The 13,710-nt window shown below is 48.3% G+C and overlaps 1 protein-coding gene across 1 annotated transcript in view; it reads left to right on the top strand.

Annotated features, from left to right (window-relative positions):
- LRP1 (LDL receptor related protein 1) overlaps positions 1 to 13,710 on the top strand; it is a 657,378-nt gene that overhangs the window by 389,677 nt on the left and 253,991 nt on the right. The window contains 2 exon segments of the mRNA XM_029594881.1: positions 615 to 676; positions 678 to 987. Of these exon segments, the coding sequence (XP_029450741.1) occupies positions 615 to 676; positions 678 to 987 (372 nt within the window).

Raw genomic sequence — 13,710 nt, forward strand, 5'->3', positions numbered from 1 at the left:
GATGGGAGCATAGCTCTGGAAAGCCAATCCCAAGTATCGCGCTGTCTGTCTAGAGAGGTTAATACTTACATATCTGCAAGGTTAGCAGTAGTTTAAACAAAAGAAAAAAACCTAACCTGAACAGTCCATAGTATCTTCTTCCCAGGTTTCTGCTGCTGCCTCCTATCCCTCTAAGTGAAAATGTGTTTGACCCCCGTTGGAATATGTTTTGGAGGGTACTGCAGTCACCAAACCAGTGGTTCGCAACCCAGTCCTCGGGGACCACCCGGCCAGTCTGGTTCTCGGGCTATCCACCAAGAATAGGCATATGGGAGAGAGTTGCCTGCACTCCCTCACTTGTATGCAAATGTGTCTCGTGCCTGTTCGCTATAGATGTCTTGGAAACCGGGTGGCCGGGATTTCACCAAGGCTGTAAACGCACGATATTTTTCAGCCGGTCTGATTTGTAACCCAGTTTTTAACAGTAGCCTCCCAGAATTTGTGATCTCATCCTTAGTTTTAGTAAGGAATGATAACGTTCTTTTAAATTTCCGCTTCTTCATTTGAGTCTTTCATTTCATTGACACAGCATTTATTACAGCGATGAATATTTCTTTTCTTATGTTTCTGAATAGGTACTAATGTCTGTGCCCAGAACAATGGGGGGTGCCAGCAACTCTGCTTGTACCGCGGGCAGTGGGCAGAGGACCTGTGCATGTGCCCATGGTATGCTTTCAGAGGACAGCGTGAGCTGTCGCGATTACGACGGTTACTTGTTGTACTCGGAGCGGACGATCCTGAAGAGCATCCACCTGTCTGACGAGAACAACCTCAACGCCCCAATAAAGCCATTTGAGGACTCCGAGCACATGAAGAATGTGATCGCCTTGGCGTTTGATTACCGCTACAATAACCGGGGCAGCAACAGGATCTTCTTCAGCGATATTCACTTCGGCAACATCCAGCAAATCCTCGATGACGGCTCGGGCAGGACTACAATTGTGGAAAGTAAGTGCTAGTGGAGACGTTAAGAATCTGCATTTTTTTCTGCAGCCAGGCTTGGCTCAGCTAGGACAAAGCTGCAGGAGTAGCCAGTGATAATAGTGGAGGTAATGTGCAATTTTCCTGTTACCGGGCTGCAACGGGCTGAAGGATTGGCCATGGCAGACTGCAACTTTTTTTTTTTTCTTCTCGTTAATACAAGAGTGCAGAGCATAATAGTAGTGCTCCAATCTGTCAATCCAGAGACACCATAACTTCTCCAAACCTACAGCAGTCAGCTCAAAGCTTGAGGGGAAGGACTACTGTGGTCATACATCATACCCTATTAAAAATGACTGGAATCTGACGAGGTTCGAGTCAGTCATTTTCAAGAGGGTAATGTTAGAGAAAAATGCTAGAAAATGCATGTGCATGGTTTTCACTTCGTCCCTTGTTTGAGGCTGGCATTGTACTGCTAGCGGTTCCCTTGTTAGCATTTCCTTAAGGAAAAATGGTTATAAGGTGGTTGAGTGTGTCGGTGTGTCAGTGTGAGTCTCTCTATCAATTTCTAAACAGTAAGACTGAGGTGAGCCAAATTTTGTATGGTTGTAAGCCCTAGGAGGTGGGCAGGAGGCATCTGACTTTTGGATCTTTCAAAGTTTGTGAGTGGGGGGTGGAAGGGTATTGGAGGGGGGACAAAGTTGACAATTTCTCCATAAGAAATGTGTGAGAGGCAAATTCAAGTCGTCATATTTGGAGAACTTGATGTCTGGACATAATGCATAAGGAACTTTAATTGATTTATGACGCATGCTTTTCAGATCACAGATATGTGCAAAGTGTTGTACAAAAGGAAAAATACAATTAGTAACAATCACATAAATAAACATGCAACAATACATGCAAACAACATAAAAATACATAATATAGATCCTACCAATCCATCAGCAAAGAGCAGCCTGAATTCTGTCTGCCAGACCACCCCGTACAGTTAGCTAATCCACCTTCCCTGCAGCCAACACACAAATCCTAATGCATATCTAGGATAAAGGCTGGAAATCAGACTTCCATAGCATCCCAGCCACTAAAAAGGATCAAAGGATCAAAAAGTCATCCCAGTATCCTTATTTCCCATACCTGATGGGACAGAGTGAAATTTTGGCTGATCCTTGGTTTACCAATTGGTTTTCATTTAAACAATTTGAATTTGCTGGTCCAAAGTTTGCATAAAGCTAGACCTTTGGAGGAACATTTGACTTTTACTTTTCAAAAGTCTCAAGTGATTGGGGACACACAGAAGGAAGTTAATTCAGAAATTTCACTGTAAGAAATGCATGAGAGTAGACTTGCCAGTACTTCACATCCCAAGAAGCTCTGGGCTGATTCTCATGAGATTTCATATCTGCACATTGAATATAATAGTTTTTAATTGAGATGATTGGAATATCAGTAGCACCTTAGGTACTGATTTTTCATGCTAATGTGGCGTTTCAGTCGCTATCATTTCCAGCACTTCTCGTTTCTTATAAAATTGTTCTCCTTATCTTTTCTTGCTCTTCAGTTTGTAATTATCTCTAGCTTAAACCTGATCAGTTTTGACCACAAGCAATGGAAATTCAGTATAAATTCACTATCTGAGAATGAACAGATGTTTTTCAGCATGATCAACTGTGCTCTTTGGGGCAGATTTTCAAAGCGGTATACACGTAAGATATGCGCGTACCCCCCGAAAACCTGCCCCAAGTTCACCCTGCACGCGCCGAACCTATATTGAATAGGTTTGGCAGCGCGCGCAAGCCCCGGGACACGCGTAAGTCCCGGGGCTTTCCTGGGGGGGCGTAATGGGGGGGGCTGCTGCGGTGGCGCGTCATTTGGGGGCGGGGCCGCGGGCGTGGTTCCGGCCTGGGGGCTTTTCAAGGGCATGGCTGAGGCCTCCGAAACAGCTCCCGGGCCGGGGAATCGCGCGCAGGCCAGCTGGCCGGCGCGCACGAGTTAAGCTTGCCTCTGGCAGGCGTAACTTTTAAAACAAAGGTAGGGGGTTTAGATAGGACTGGGGGGGGGGTGGGTAAGGGAGGGGAAGGTGCGGGGGGGGTGGAAGGAAAGTTCCCTCCGTGGCTGCTCCAATTTCGGTGCGGCCTCAGCGGGAGCGGAGGCAGGCTGCGCGGCTCGACCCGCGCAGGCTGCCGATTTTGGGCAGCCTTACGCGCACCGACCCCGGATTTTAAAGGATACGTGCGGCTAATCGCGTATCTATTAAAATCCGGTGTACTTTTGTTTGCACCTGGTGCGTGAACAAAAGTACGCGCGGGCGTACTTTTATAAAATCTACCCCTTTGTATTTAAGAATGTATTTCAAATTTGGTTATATATTCGAAGCTTCAGATATATCTTACTGTGCATATTTAGATTTATATCCATTGGTAATGAGCACAAATGGACCTGAGGTTATGTAGAATGTTATACCTTCTGCTGGTATTAGATGGGATGCATCTGTTGTCATGGTTAGCATCTGGATCCTGCCCTCCTTTGATTGTTCTTACGACTTACAGAATGCTCCAGACCCATTGGGTTTATTCATCTGTAAAGGAAAATTGGTTCTTACCTGCTAATTTTCTTTCCTGTAGTACCACAGATCAGTCCAGACTGAGTTTTGCCTCCCTTCCCTCAGATGGAGGTAGAGAAAGTTTCTCCGGCACCGCCTCTTAACTTGGTGTGCCATCTGCTGCTCCTCAGTATTTATTCATACCCAAGCAGAACAATTTTATAGACCAACCTACTTGTGAATTAACCTAACTTTTATCCCCTGAACGAGCAGAGGATGAAAAAACAAAACTTTGACAATTGAACAAGGAACTTCCTTCAACCATTATAAAAAGCCTATGCCATTCTGCAGAAAAGGCTAGAGAAAAACAGAACAGTATGAGCGGACTCTCCCTACACACCCCTTAACCCCTCAGCGGTGGGCATCTGGACTGATCTGTGGTACTACAGGAACGAAAATTAGCAGGTAAGAACCAATTTTCCTTTCCCTGTACGTACCCAGATAGTCCAGACTGCTGGGATGTACCCAAGCTTCTCCTAATCAGGGTGGGACTGCGAGAGTCTTGCTCGGATGACACTAGCCCCAAAGTTGCCGGCGCCGATTGCTGAACATCCAAACGGTAGTGTTGAGCAAAAGTGTGTAAAGACTTCCAGGTAGCCAACCTGTAGATCTCCTGCAGAGAGACCAGCTGGCATTCCGTCCAATAAGCCGCTTGTGCTTGAGTAGAATGAGCTTTTAAACCTTCTGGGACTGATCGACCACGACAGATATATGCTGATGCAATGGCTTTCTTCAACCAACGAACAATAGTGGCCTTAAACGCCTTCTGTCCTTTCTTCGAGCTATGCCAGAGAATAAAAAAGTGATCCGATAAATGGAATATATTGGTAGCTTCCAAATAATGCAACAACGCCTGTCTGATGTCCAGACGCCTCAGTTCTCTGGAATGAGGATCCTTGAGCTCCACATCCGTAAAGGCCGGAAGCTCCTCCGACTGATTCAGATGAAAAGCAGAGACCACGTTAGGCAAAAAGAATGGAACAGCTCAAAGAGAAACTCCAGAGTCCGAGATGCAGAGAAAAGGTTCTCTACAGAATAAAGCCTGAATCTGACACCCTCCTGGCTGAACAAATCGCCACCAGAAACACCACTTTCAACATGAGGTCCTTCAAGCCAGCCCTCTTAATAGGCTCAAAGGGGGCTTCACACAAACCCCGAAGAACCAAGGTCAAGTTCCAGGAGGGACATAGCTGACGAATTGGTGGTCAAAGATGCTTCTCTCCATGGAGAAAACGTACTACATCAGGATGAGCTGCCAGAGAAGAACCCTGGATCTGGCCCCGCAGACATCCCAGAGCGGAGATCTGAGCTTTTGGGGAATTAAACGATAAACCTGCCCGTCCTGCAGGAAGGACCAGGGCAACAGAGGCTTTTCGAGGATCCACCCCCCGAGGCTGACATCAGGACTCAAAGACCTTCCCAACACAAACATAGGCCAGGGAGGTAGAAGCTTTCCGGACTCTTAGTAGAGTAGAAATAACCTCTTCCAGATATCCTTTCTTCCGCAACTGACACCTCTCAAAAGCGATCTACCTGATCGAAAAATATGGGACCCTGGCTGAGGAGATTTAGATGATTCAACTGTAGGGGCCCCTCCAAGCACAGGTTCACGAGGTCTGCGAACCAGGGCTGGTTCGGCCACTCGAGCTATGAGAATGACTCAGCCCGGGTGAAGTTCGATCCTTCAGATCACCTTGCCCACCACGGCCACGGAGGGAACACATAAAGGAGAACTTCGTGCGACTAAGGAACTACCAGAGCATCGACTCCTTCCACGCCGTGATCCTGCCTGCGACTGAAGAAGCACGCTGCCTTGGCGTTTGCTTGGGTCTCCATGAGATCCACGTGAGGCTTGCCCTACTGGCGAGATATCAGGCGCACGGCGTCGTCTGATAGCTCCCATTCCCCTGGGTCTAGCTGGTGATGACTGAGGAAGTCCACTTGTAGGTTGGTTGACCCTGCAATGTGTGACACTGCCAACATTTCCAGATGGTGCTCTGTCCAGGACATCAATAGATCTGTTTCGAGGGCTACTGGCTGATTTCTGGTTCCTCCCTGCTGGTTGATATAGGCCACTGTCATCGCATTGTCTGACAAAACTCAAACCGCCTGGTTGCGCAGAAGGCAGAGGAAATTCTCCATAGCCAAGCGAACGGCCCGTGTCTTGAGGTGATTGATCGACCAGTATGCCGCCTCCGGAGACCACTGGTCCTGTACCGCTTGATCCTGACATACTGCTCCCCAGCAGGAAAGGCTGGCATCAGTTGCCACCACCATCCACCAGGGTATCTCCAGATCCACTCCGCACTCCAAGTGCTCCTGCACAGCCACCATGAAAGACTGAACCTGGCAACATCTGTAAGTGGCAGTGGGAGATAGAATTGCTCTGACAGTGGGTTCCAACGGGACAACAAAGCCGCTTGCAGAGGCCTCATATGCAGAAAGACCCAGGGAATCAATTTCGGTTGATGCATGGAATCAAGAACCTGCAAGTAATCCCAGACTCTGGGCACTGAGGTTCGCAACAGGGACTAAACTTGACAGCTCAATTTGATGATTCTGTCCCCGGAAAGGAAGACCTTGCCCACTTGAGTGTCGAAGAGGGCTCCCAAAAACTCCAGGACCTGGGAGGGGACAAGATGACTCTTGGTGAGCTTGACCACCCAATCCAGAGACCACAGGCGACGTAAGACCACATCCACTGCTTGCGAGCATAGGTTCGCCGACCGCCCGAATGAGCCAATCATCCAGATAGAGATGTACCAACACTCCCTCTTCCTCAGGGATGCTGCCACCAATACCATCATCTTGATGAAGGTCCACGGAGTCATGGCAAGGCTAGACAGCAGAGCACAAAACTGGAAATGTTGCCAGAGGATCATAAATCTGAGGAACTTCTGATGGTTCTGATGAATCCCAGTATGTAGATAGGCTTCTGTCAGGTCCAGGGACACCAGGTATTCGCCCTTCTGCATGGCTGCAATGACCGACCAGACGTGTCCATGCGGAAATGAGTCACCTTGAGGGCCACATTGACCTTTCTTTAAGTCCAGGATGGGTTGAAAAGTTCCTTCTTTCTTGGGGATGATGAAGTAAATGGAATAACGTCCCTTTCCCTGCTCTGCTTGAGGAACTGGTATGATGGCCACCAGACTTTGGAGGTGACCCAGGGTCTGGTGAATGACCAACTCCTTTGTCAGAGACCTGCAGGGGGACACCAGAAACAAGCTTCGGAGTGGGCGAACAAATCCTAACGTGTAGTCATGTTCTATCACACTGAGAACCCACCGGTCTGACGTGATTTTGACCCACTCGGAGGAAGAGAGAGTGTCACCCCCTATAACAGGATCTGTGGAGTGGGTCAGCCTCGATTCATTGGGTGGACTTGACCCTGGTGGTGCCATGTCCGGCCCCATCACGGGTCTTTCGATGCCCACAATAGACTGGAGACTAGACTGGAACCTCGCCGAGACTTGTCTTTGTCCCACGTTCTGAGGCCTGCTCTGACGAAAATGCTGCTGACCACGAAAGCGAGAGCAGGTGGAAAAGAAGGCTTTCTGCCTTTTCGGCTTGTGGACCTTATTATCACCCAGATTCTTGATCGGCTACTCCAGGTCTTCCCTAAACAGGAGTATGCCCTTACAAGGGAGAGCTCTCAACTGAGCTTTAGAAGAAACATCAGCTGACCAATTCCACAGCCACAGCAGCCTTTGGGTGGACACCGTCGACACCATAGTGCGCGGCGAAGTGCAAAGTAGATCATAAAGCACATCTGCGCCATACACCACTGTGACCTCCAACCGCTCGGTTTGCTTTGCCTCCGAAGGAGCTAGATCTTTGGTATTTTGCAACTGTTGTACCCAGTGTAGGATCGCCCTGAGCATATTTAATTTAATTGAATTTAGATTTTTATATTCCACTTTTCACATTTTTTTGCATTTCAAAGTGGATTACATTCAGGTACTGTAGGTATTTCCTTATCCCCATAGGGCTTACAATCTAAGTTTGTACCTGAGGCAATGGAGGTAAAGTGACTTGCCCAAGGTCACAAGGAGCGACAGTAGGACTGGGTCTCCTGGGTCATAGCCCACTGCTCTAACCACTAGGCTACTCCTCCACTCAATAACTGCTACAAACCGCAGCACGAATGCCCAGGGCAGATACTTAAAAAATCCTTTTAAGGTAACCTTCCAATTTGCGATTTTGAAGATCCTTCAAAGCCGTTGCTCCTGCCACAGGGATGGTCGTCCACTTGGTAACCGTGGAGACGGACGCGTCCCCCTTAGGAATCCTCAGCAGCTCCAACACATCCTCAGGCAACAGATACAACTTGTCTATTGCCCTGCTGACCTTGAGGCCTGTCTCCGGGAAATCCCATTCCCGGAGCATCATCTACTTCAGCACAGCGTGCAAGGGAAAATTTCTAGCAGGTCCTCACAAGCCCGTAATGACTGGATCCACCATGTCTGGGTTTGGTTCTGAGGGGGAGTCCGCAATGCCCAGCTCCGCGAGGACATGGGGAATTAAAAGTGCCAGCTCGTCCCTCTGGAATAAGCGGACCACCTTAGAATTGTCTCCTTCTACCGGGGGAATCAGTCCAGGGGCGGAGTGGGGTCCACTGGCTCCTCCCCCTGGCCCGAATCATCGGAAGAGGTCTCCCGGGTGGTTCCCCATACCACAGGGGCTTGTACCCGGCGAATCTGAGTAGCCGCCAACATCTCTTCCCTTCTGGGTATCTTACCCAGCGGGCCTGAAGAGCCATGAAGACTAGAAGCCCCCCTTTTTCGAGAACTGCTGGCCAGGAAAGCCTGGTCCATCAGCAGGACAAACTGTGGGGAAAATAGCGCAGGCCCCATAGATGTCCCCATCAAAGGGTTAGGGTCCATATCAGGAACTCTTCCATGGCCCCTGGAGCTGCTACGGAGCTGGAATTGGCTGGGGAGAGGGCCAGAGGAAGATCCCCTCCCCCTCAACGCTCTTTCTTCCGCGGCGTGAAAAGTGCCCAAAATGGCCACCGTTCCCGCACTAAGTGGGAACGGGTCAGCCGGAGTCTCTGGAGCAGTGAGCAGCCTCCTGGCACTGCACTGCTGTAAATCTGCCACCACAGACCTGCCAGGAAAGCCGTCCTTCCTCCCCCCCGGGGTGGCACCAGCTGCAATACTCCGATGAGGCCCAGCTGGAGAGCCGATCGCTGCAGCGCAAGCACAGACTCATGCGTGGCATGGTGGCAGGAAATACCCACAGGGCAGGCACCGGCAGCCACAGGACAAAGGGGGGGGGGGGGGGAGCCAAGAAGGGAAAATAGAAATGTCTCTCGTGGGAGCTCCCGGGCTCTAGTCTCCTCCTCCTCTCTGCTGTACAGCTCTGTAGAAGGGGGGAGGGAGCTGGACCACCAGCTGTCATCCCGCCAGCAGACTCAGGAGCAAAGTTTGGGGTTCCCAACCCCTGCTCGTCCAAATGCCTACAACCAGGGAGGATGGTCCCACCAGGACCTCACTGCCCCTGGGAGACTCCAAAAAACTTGAAATCCTTCTTTTTTTATTTTGTATAGCTTGGATCAGAACCGCAGGTTTTGCACCCTCTCCATCTGCTGGAGACAGAGAAATACTGAGGAGCAGCAGATGGCACACCAAGTTAAGATGCGGAGCCCATCTGTCTCCATCTGCTGGAAGGGAGGCAAAGCCCATCAGTCTGGACTGATCTGGGAACTCTGGACTGATCAGGGAACCCAGCAGGAGGCACTGGAATCTGTTCTGTCCTTATGTCGGTGTTAGTGTTTCCAGGATGGGTTCCCTTATCCTTGTTATCCACAGGATAGCGTCACATCATCATCCCCAAGGAGACCCCTTTTCTGGCTGAATCTCTGGCATTGGAAGGTTCTTTGCCTGTTCTATGGTGATATTGGCGACTGAAAGATGCATAAGAATGTAAGAAATTCGAAACTGGGTCAGATTAAAGGTCCATCAAGCCCAGCATCCTGTCTCTGATGGTGGCCAATCCAAGTCACAAATGCCCGGCAGAATTGCCAAAGAATAGATCCAGTCCTCATTGCTTTATAACCAGGATAAGCAGTGGCTTTCCCAGCTCTACATGCCCTTAACATGGGCAAGGCGGGACATAAGGCATTCTCTTCCATCCCCCATTCCCCCAAAACAAAAATACAGAACACCAAATTGGGAATTAACATGGCTGCAGTTTATCGATAACATTATACCTCAGACTACTAACATAAAATATCAATCACCCTCTCCAAATTCTCCAGGCCATATGCCACCACATCCCAGTGACATACTGTGTAATCCCTCCCCCTCCACCAACAGTCTCATCAACCAGTGGAAACCCCGCTGCTGCCCAGCCCTCCCTGCCACGTCCCAGCAGGAAACACTCACAGCAATGCGAGACCACACAACAGATCTGCCACGTGTAGCAGCACCCCACAGCTATCACGTACCCCCCCCCCCCCCCATGTTTCCCCCAAGTGCAAAACTCCTTCAGCTAACAATAAATCAACTTAGGCTTGGGTTTACCCCATAACTGTGACAAACCCCAACCGCATACACATATAAATACAGCTCCAACAACTGGAGGGAGGGCAGGAGAAAAATTCTTCCCTTCGCTGCAGCAGCTGCCGGGGTCTGAGCTAAGAAAAACCAACAAGAAACCCCTCCCTTCCCTTCCCCTACCCATAAACCCGCCGCTGAACCATGCCGACCAATCAGGCCTAGCCAGGAAAATGTAAACAAGCACCTGGGAGTAGCAAGCTCCCCGCCCCCAACCCCTCCCCTTCTCATCAAACATTCAGCTGAGGGACAGAATGCCTGCCCCCCCCCCCCCCCTCATGTTAATGGCGGCAGGGTGGACGCTGCTCCCCAGCCTTAAACATAGTGGTTTATGGACTTTTCCTCCAGGAACTTGTCCAAAACGTTTTTGAACCCAGCTGTGCTCTCACCCCATCCTCTGGCAACAAACTCCAGTTTAATTGTGCACTGACTGAAAAATACTTTCTCAGATTTGTTTTAATTATTCTACCTATTAACTTTATGGAGTGAACGGATCTGCACACAGTGCTCAAGAAGCAGTTACAGCATGCATGGATATAGCAGCATTACATGTAAACCGACATGATGTGAACGCTATCATGAATGCCGGTATAAAAAAAACCTTAAATAAATAAATAAATAAATATAGTTCCATTCCTTTCCTCTGGGCCTCGGTCTATTTGTGTAAGTGTGGACTGTGCCAATAGGAGGTTGATTTCTATCACTGTTGGCAGCTGTAGGGAAGACTCTGGAACTTGTTCTGTGTTTGTATCGTCATGTGCTGGCGTATGTGGGAGGCTCCAGGACTGGGTTCTATTTATCTTTCATTTCCTTGAACAAATCATTGGCCCCTGAATTAATAGCGTTTGCTTTGTAAACCTATTTTCTTAGTAAGATTTTAATGTTGATTGATTTTTTTTTAATTAGTTTCCTTTTTTTTTGTTTACACTCAGGAGGTATCAGCCTGGTGACACTGTTGTCTAGTTGAGTCCTGGGGCGGATGCTCTGATTTATTAATGCATCAGTTGTGTTGCTGGCTGTGGTTTCTTGACTTTTCAATTAACCAGATGTTCACAGTTTTGTAATTATTTGTAGCACTGCCACATTATTGCTGTGGTCACACAATATTTAACTAATTTTACAGCATTACGTTGACTAACAGTAATTGCACTGACGGAATCAAGGAATTATTTGCAGGCTTTCAGTGAAAAACAGATACAAGGTGCTTATAAAACATAGGCCTGATTTGTCAGCTGTAAATTTAATTTCACTAATATATTTAAAGACTTAGTTCTATTACATGCAATGCATTTTATTTGCATAATCTAGGAATTCATATTAATTCAGTAACAATACTGTACAGCCACCTGTCCCTAATTTAGTCTATTGTGCTGCATCTTCACCTAGCCCATGCAAGATGGCAGACACTGTATGCATTCATGCAGTAACATACCTTCCATACCGTTCTTTGGCTGGAGCACCATAACCCCACAATCTTTTTACTTTGGAAAGCTTGCTGTTATACTCACCTGTAGAGTGCCTAATTTGAATGAGTATACCTAGTAGAGGCAGAGTTGGGAAGGCTCCTATCTGCAGTTATTGGGCTCACCTTATTTGACTGCCTGGCTCTGCGGTCCTTAAACAGGAGGGCCCACGCATCTTTCCTGAATAGCTTAGAGGTGAACATGTATGCAGTGGGATTTACAATGGTGGAAGAAGAGGCCAGCACCCGGGCCAAAACTGGGAAGACTCCTTGAATACTGACCTGCCTTTTAATCAGTAAGAACATGAGCACGTATGATGGTAACCAGCAGGCCATGAAGGCCAACACCAGAGTGATAGAGAGCCTGGTGACATGTGCGTGGTGCCTATCTAGGTAACTGGCCTTCATGCCCAGTCTCTTCGTTTTCAGGTAGTTTAAGATTTTGGTGTACATGATTGTGATGGTGATGAGTGGAATGGCAAAGGCACAGAGAAATAGCAAGACACTGTAGGCCATTTCTCTCTCGTCTGTTAGAAAGGCAAAACAGTACATAGAGTCTGACCAGAGGGATCGATAAATGCACTGTGGGATGGCCAGGGCCAAGGCAGGAAGCCAGATGGTGCACAGCGCCAGTGCCAGGTAGCAGCTGGCCTGGAAGCGATAGGCCCTGCATGGGTTCACAATGCTAATGTAACGGTTAACAGAAAGTCCGACCAGGGTGAACACGCTGGCAGAGGAGCACATGACGCTAACAAAGTTGACCAGTTTGCAGAAGAACCTTCCAAATACCCAGCTCCTCATGGCTATGGATGTGGCATTGAAAGGCATGCAAGCTAGCTGCAGGATATCGGCTGCGCTCAGGTTGAGGAACAGGATGGTTGTGCCGTCCCGGTGCTTCCTGCACCTCAGGAGAATGAATATAACCAGGGTATGGCCTGCCAAACCGGCCACAAAAATGAGTCCATCAAAAACCAGCAGCGTGACCTGCTGCAGCTGGTCGTGCGGAACCCTCCCTGAAGGCTCACTGCTGTTTGTCGTTGAGAGCTCCGCCGGGCCGTTCATGTAACCAAGTGCAAAGCTGGCATAAGAGAAGAGAGGGACATTTTGGTAGGAATATTAGTAACTGAAACCCAGCCTAGTTATCCATTTTAAAAAGGACAAAATAAAACAGTGGGGGGGCTCTTCAAACCCTATAAATGATTTCAGGATTCTAGTTCAGCTTCATTTTGGTGGTTATCTGAAGAGGAAAACAAAATGAAAATTATTTCTTACCTGCTAATTTTCGTTCCTGTAGTACCACGGATCAGTCCAGAGTGTGGGTTATATCCCCATTCCAGCAGATGGAGGCAGAAGAAAAACTTGAGGCGCTCGGAATTACCCATGAGCACCCTCTGCATCCCATCAGTATTAAGAATATCAAAGCAGAACAAAAAACTCAGAACTAACTGATGAATGGATCAAGCAAAAAACTCCCAACCAAATAGGGAACTATGTACAAGTTGCCGTTGCATATATTGTCTGTAGTCCAAAACTTGCAAATGCAAATCCCAAAGCCATCGAGAAAATTTGAAACCTTGTTATACCACCGATGAGCAGGCTAACTGTACTGAAAAAGCAAGATATTGGACCAGAAATCTGCTACCTAAAAGAGCGGGTGGGCATCTGGACTGATCCGTGGTACTACAGGAACGAAAATGGGCAGGTAAGAAATAATTTTCATTTCCCTGTACGTACCCGGATCAGTCCAAACTGTGGGATGTACCAAAGCTTTCCTAAATAGGGTGGGCCCCAGATAGCCCTGCTCGAATGACCTTGTCGCTAAACGAACCCAAACCCAGTGGTCTAAGATTTAAACGATAATGACATGCAAAGGTATGTAGTGACTTCCATGTCGCCGCTCTGCAAATTTCTTTAGGAGACACAGCTTTACTTTCCACCCAGGAAGTCGCCTGAGAATGAAGAGAATGTGCTTTCACTCCGTCCGGAGGGCGTTTCCCCGAACCTATATAAGCAGCAACAATTGCTTCCTTCAACCAGCGAGCAATAGTGGTCTTCGAGGCCTGATGTCCTTTCTTGGGGCCACTCCAGAGAACAAACAGATGGTCCGAAAGACGAAAATCATTGGT

The sequence above is a fragment of the Rhinatrema bivittatum genome, chromosome 3 (genome assembly GCF_901001135.1).
Source record: "Rhinatrema bivittatum chromosome 3, aRhiBiv1.1, whole genome shotgun sequence".
In the NCBI taxonomy this organism is placed as follows: domain Eukaryota; kingdom Metazoa; phylum Chordata; class Amphibia; order Gymnophiona; family Rhinatrematidae; genus Rhinatrema; species Rhinatrema bivittatum.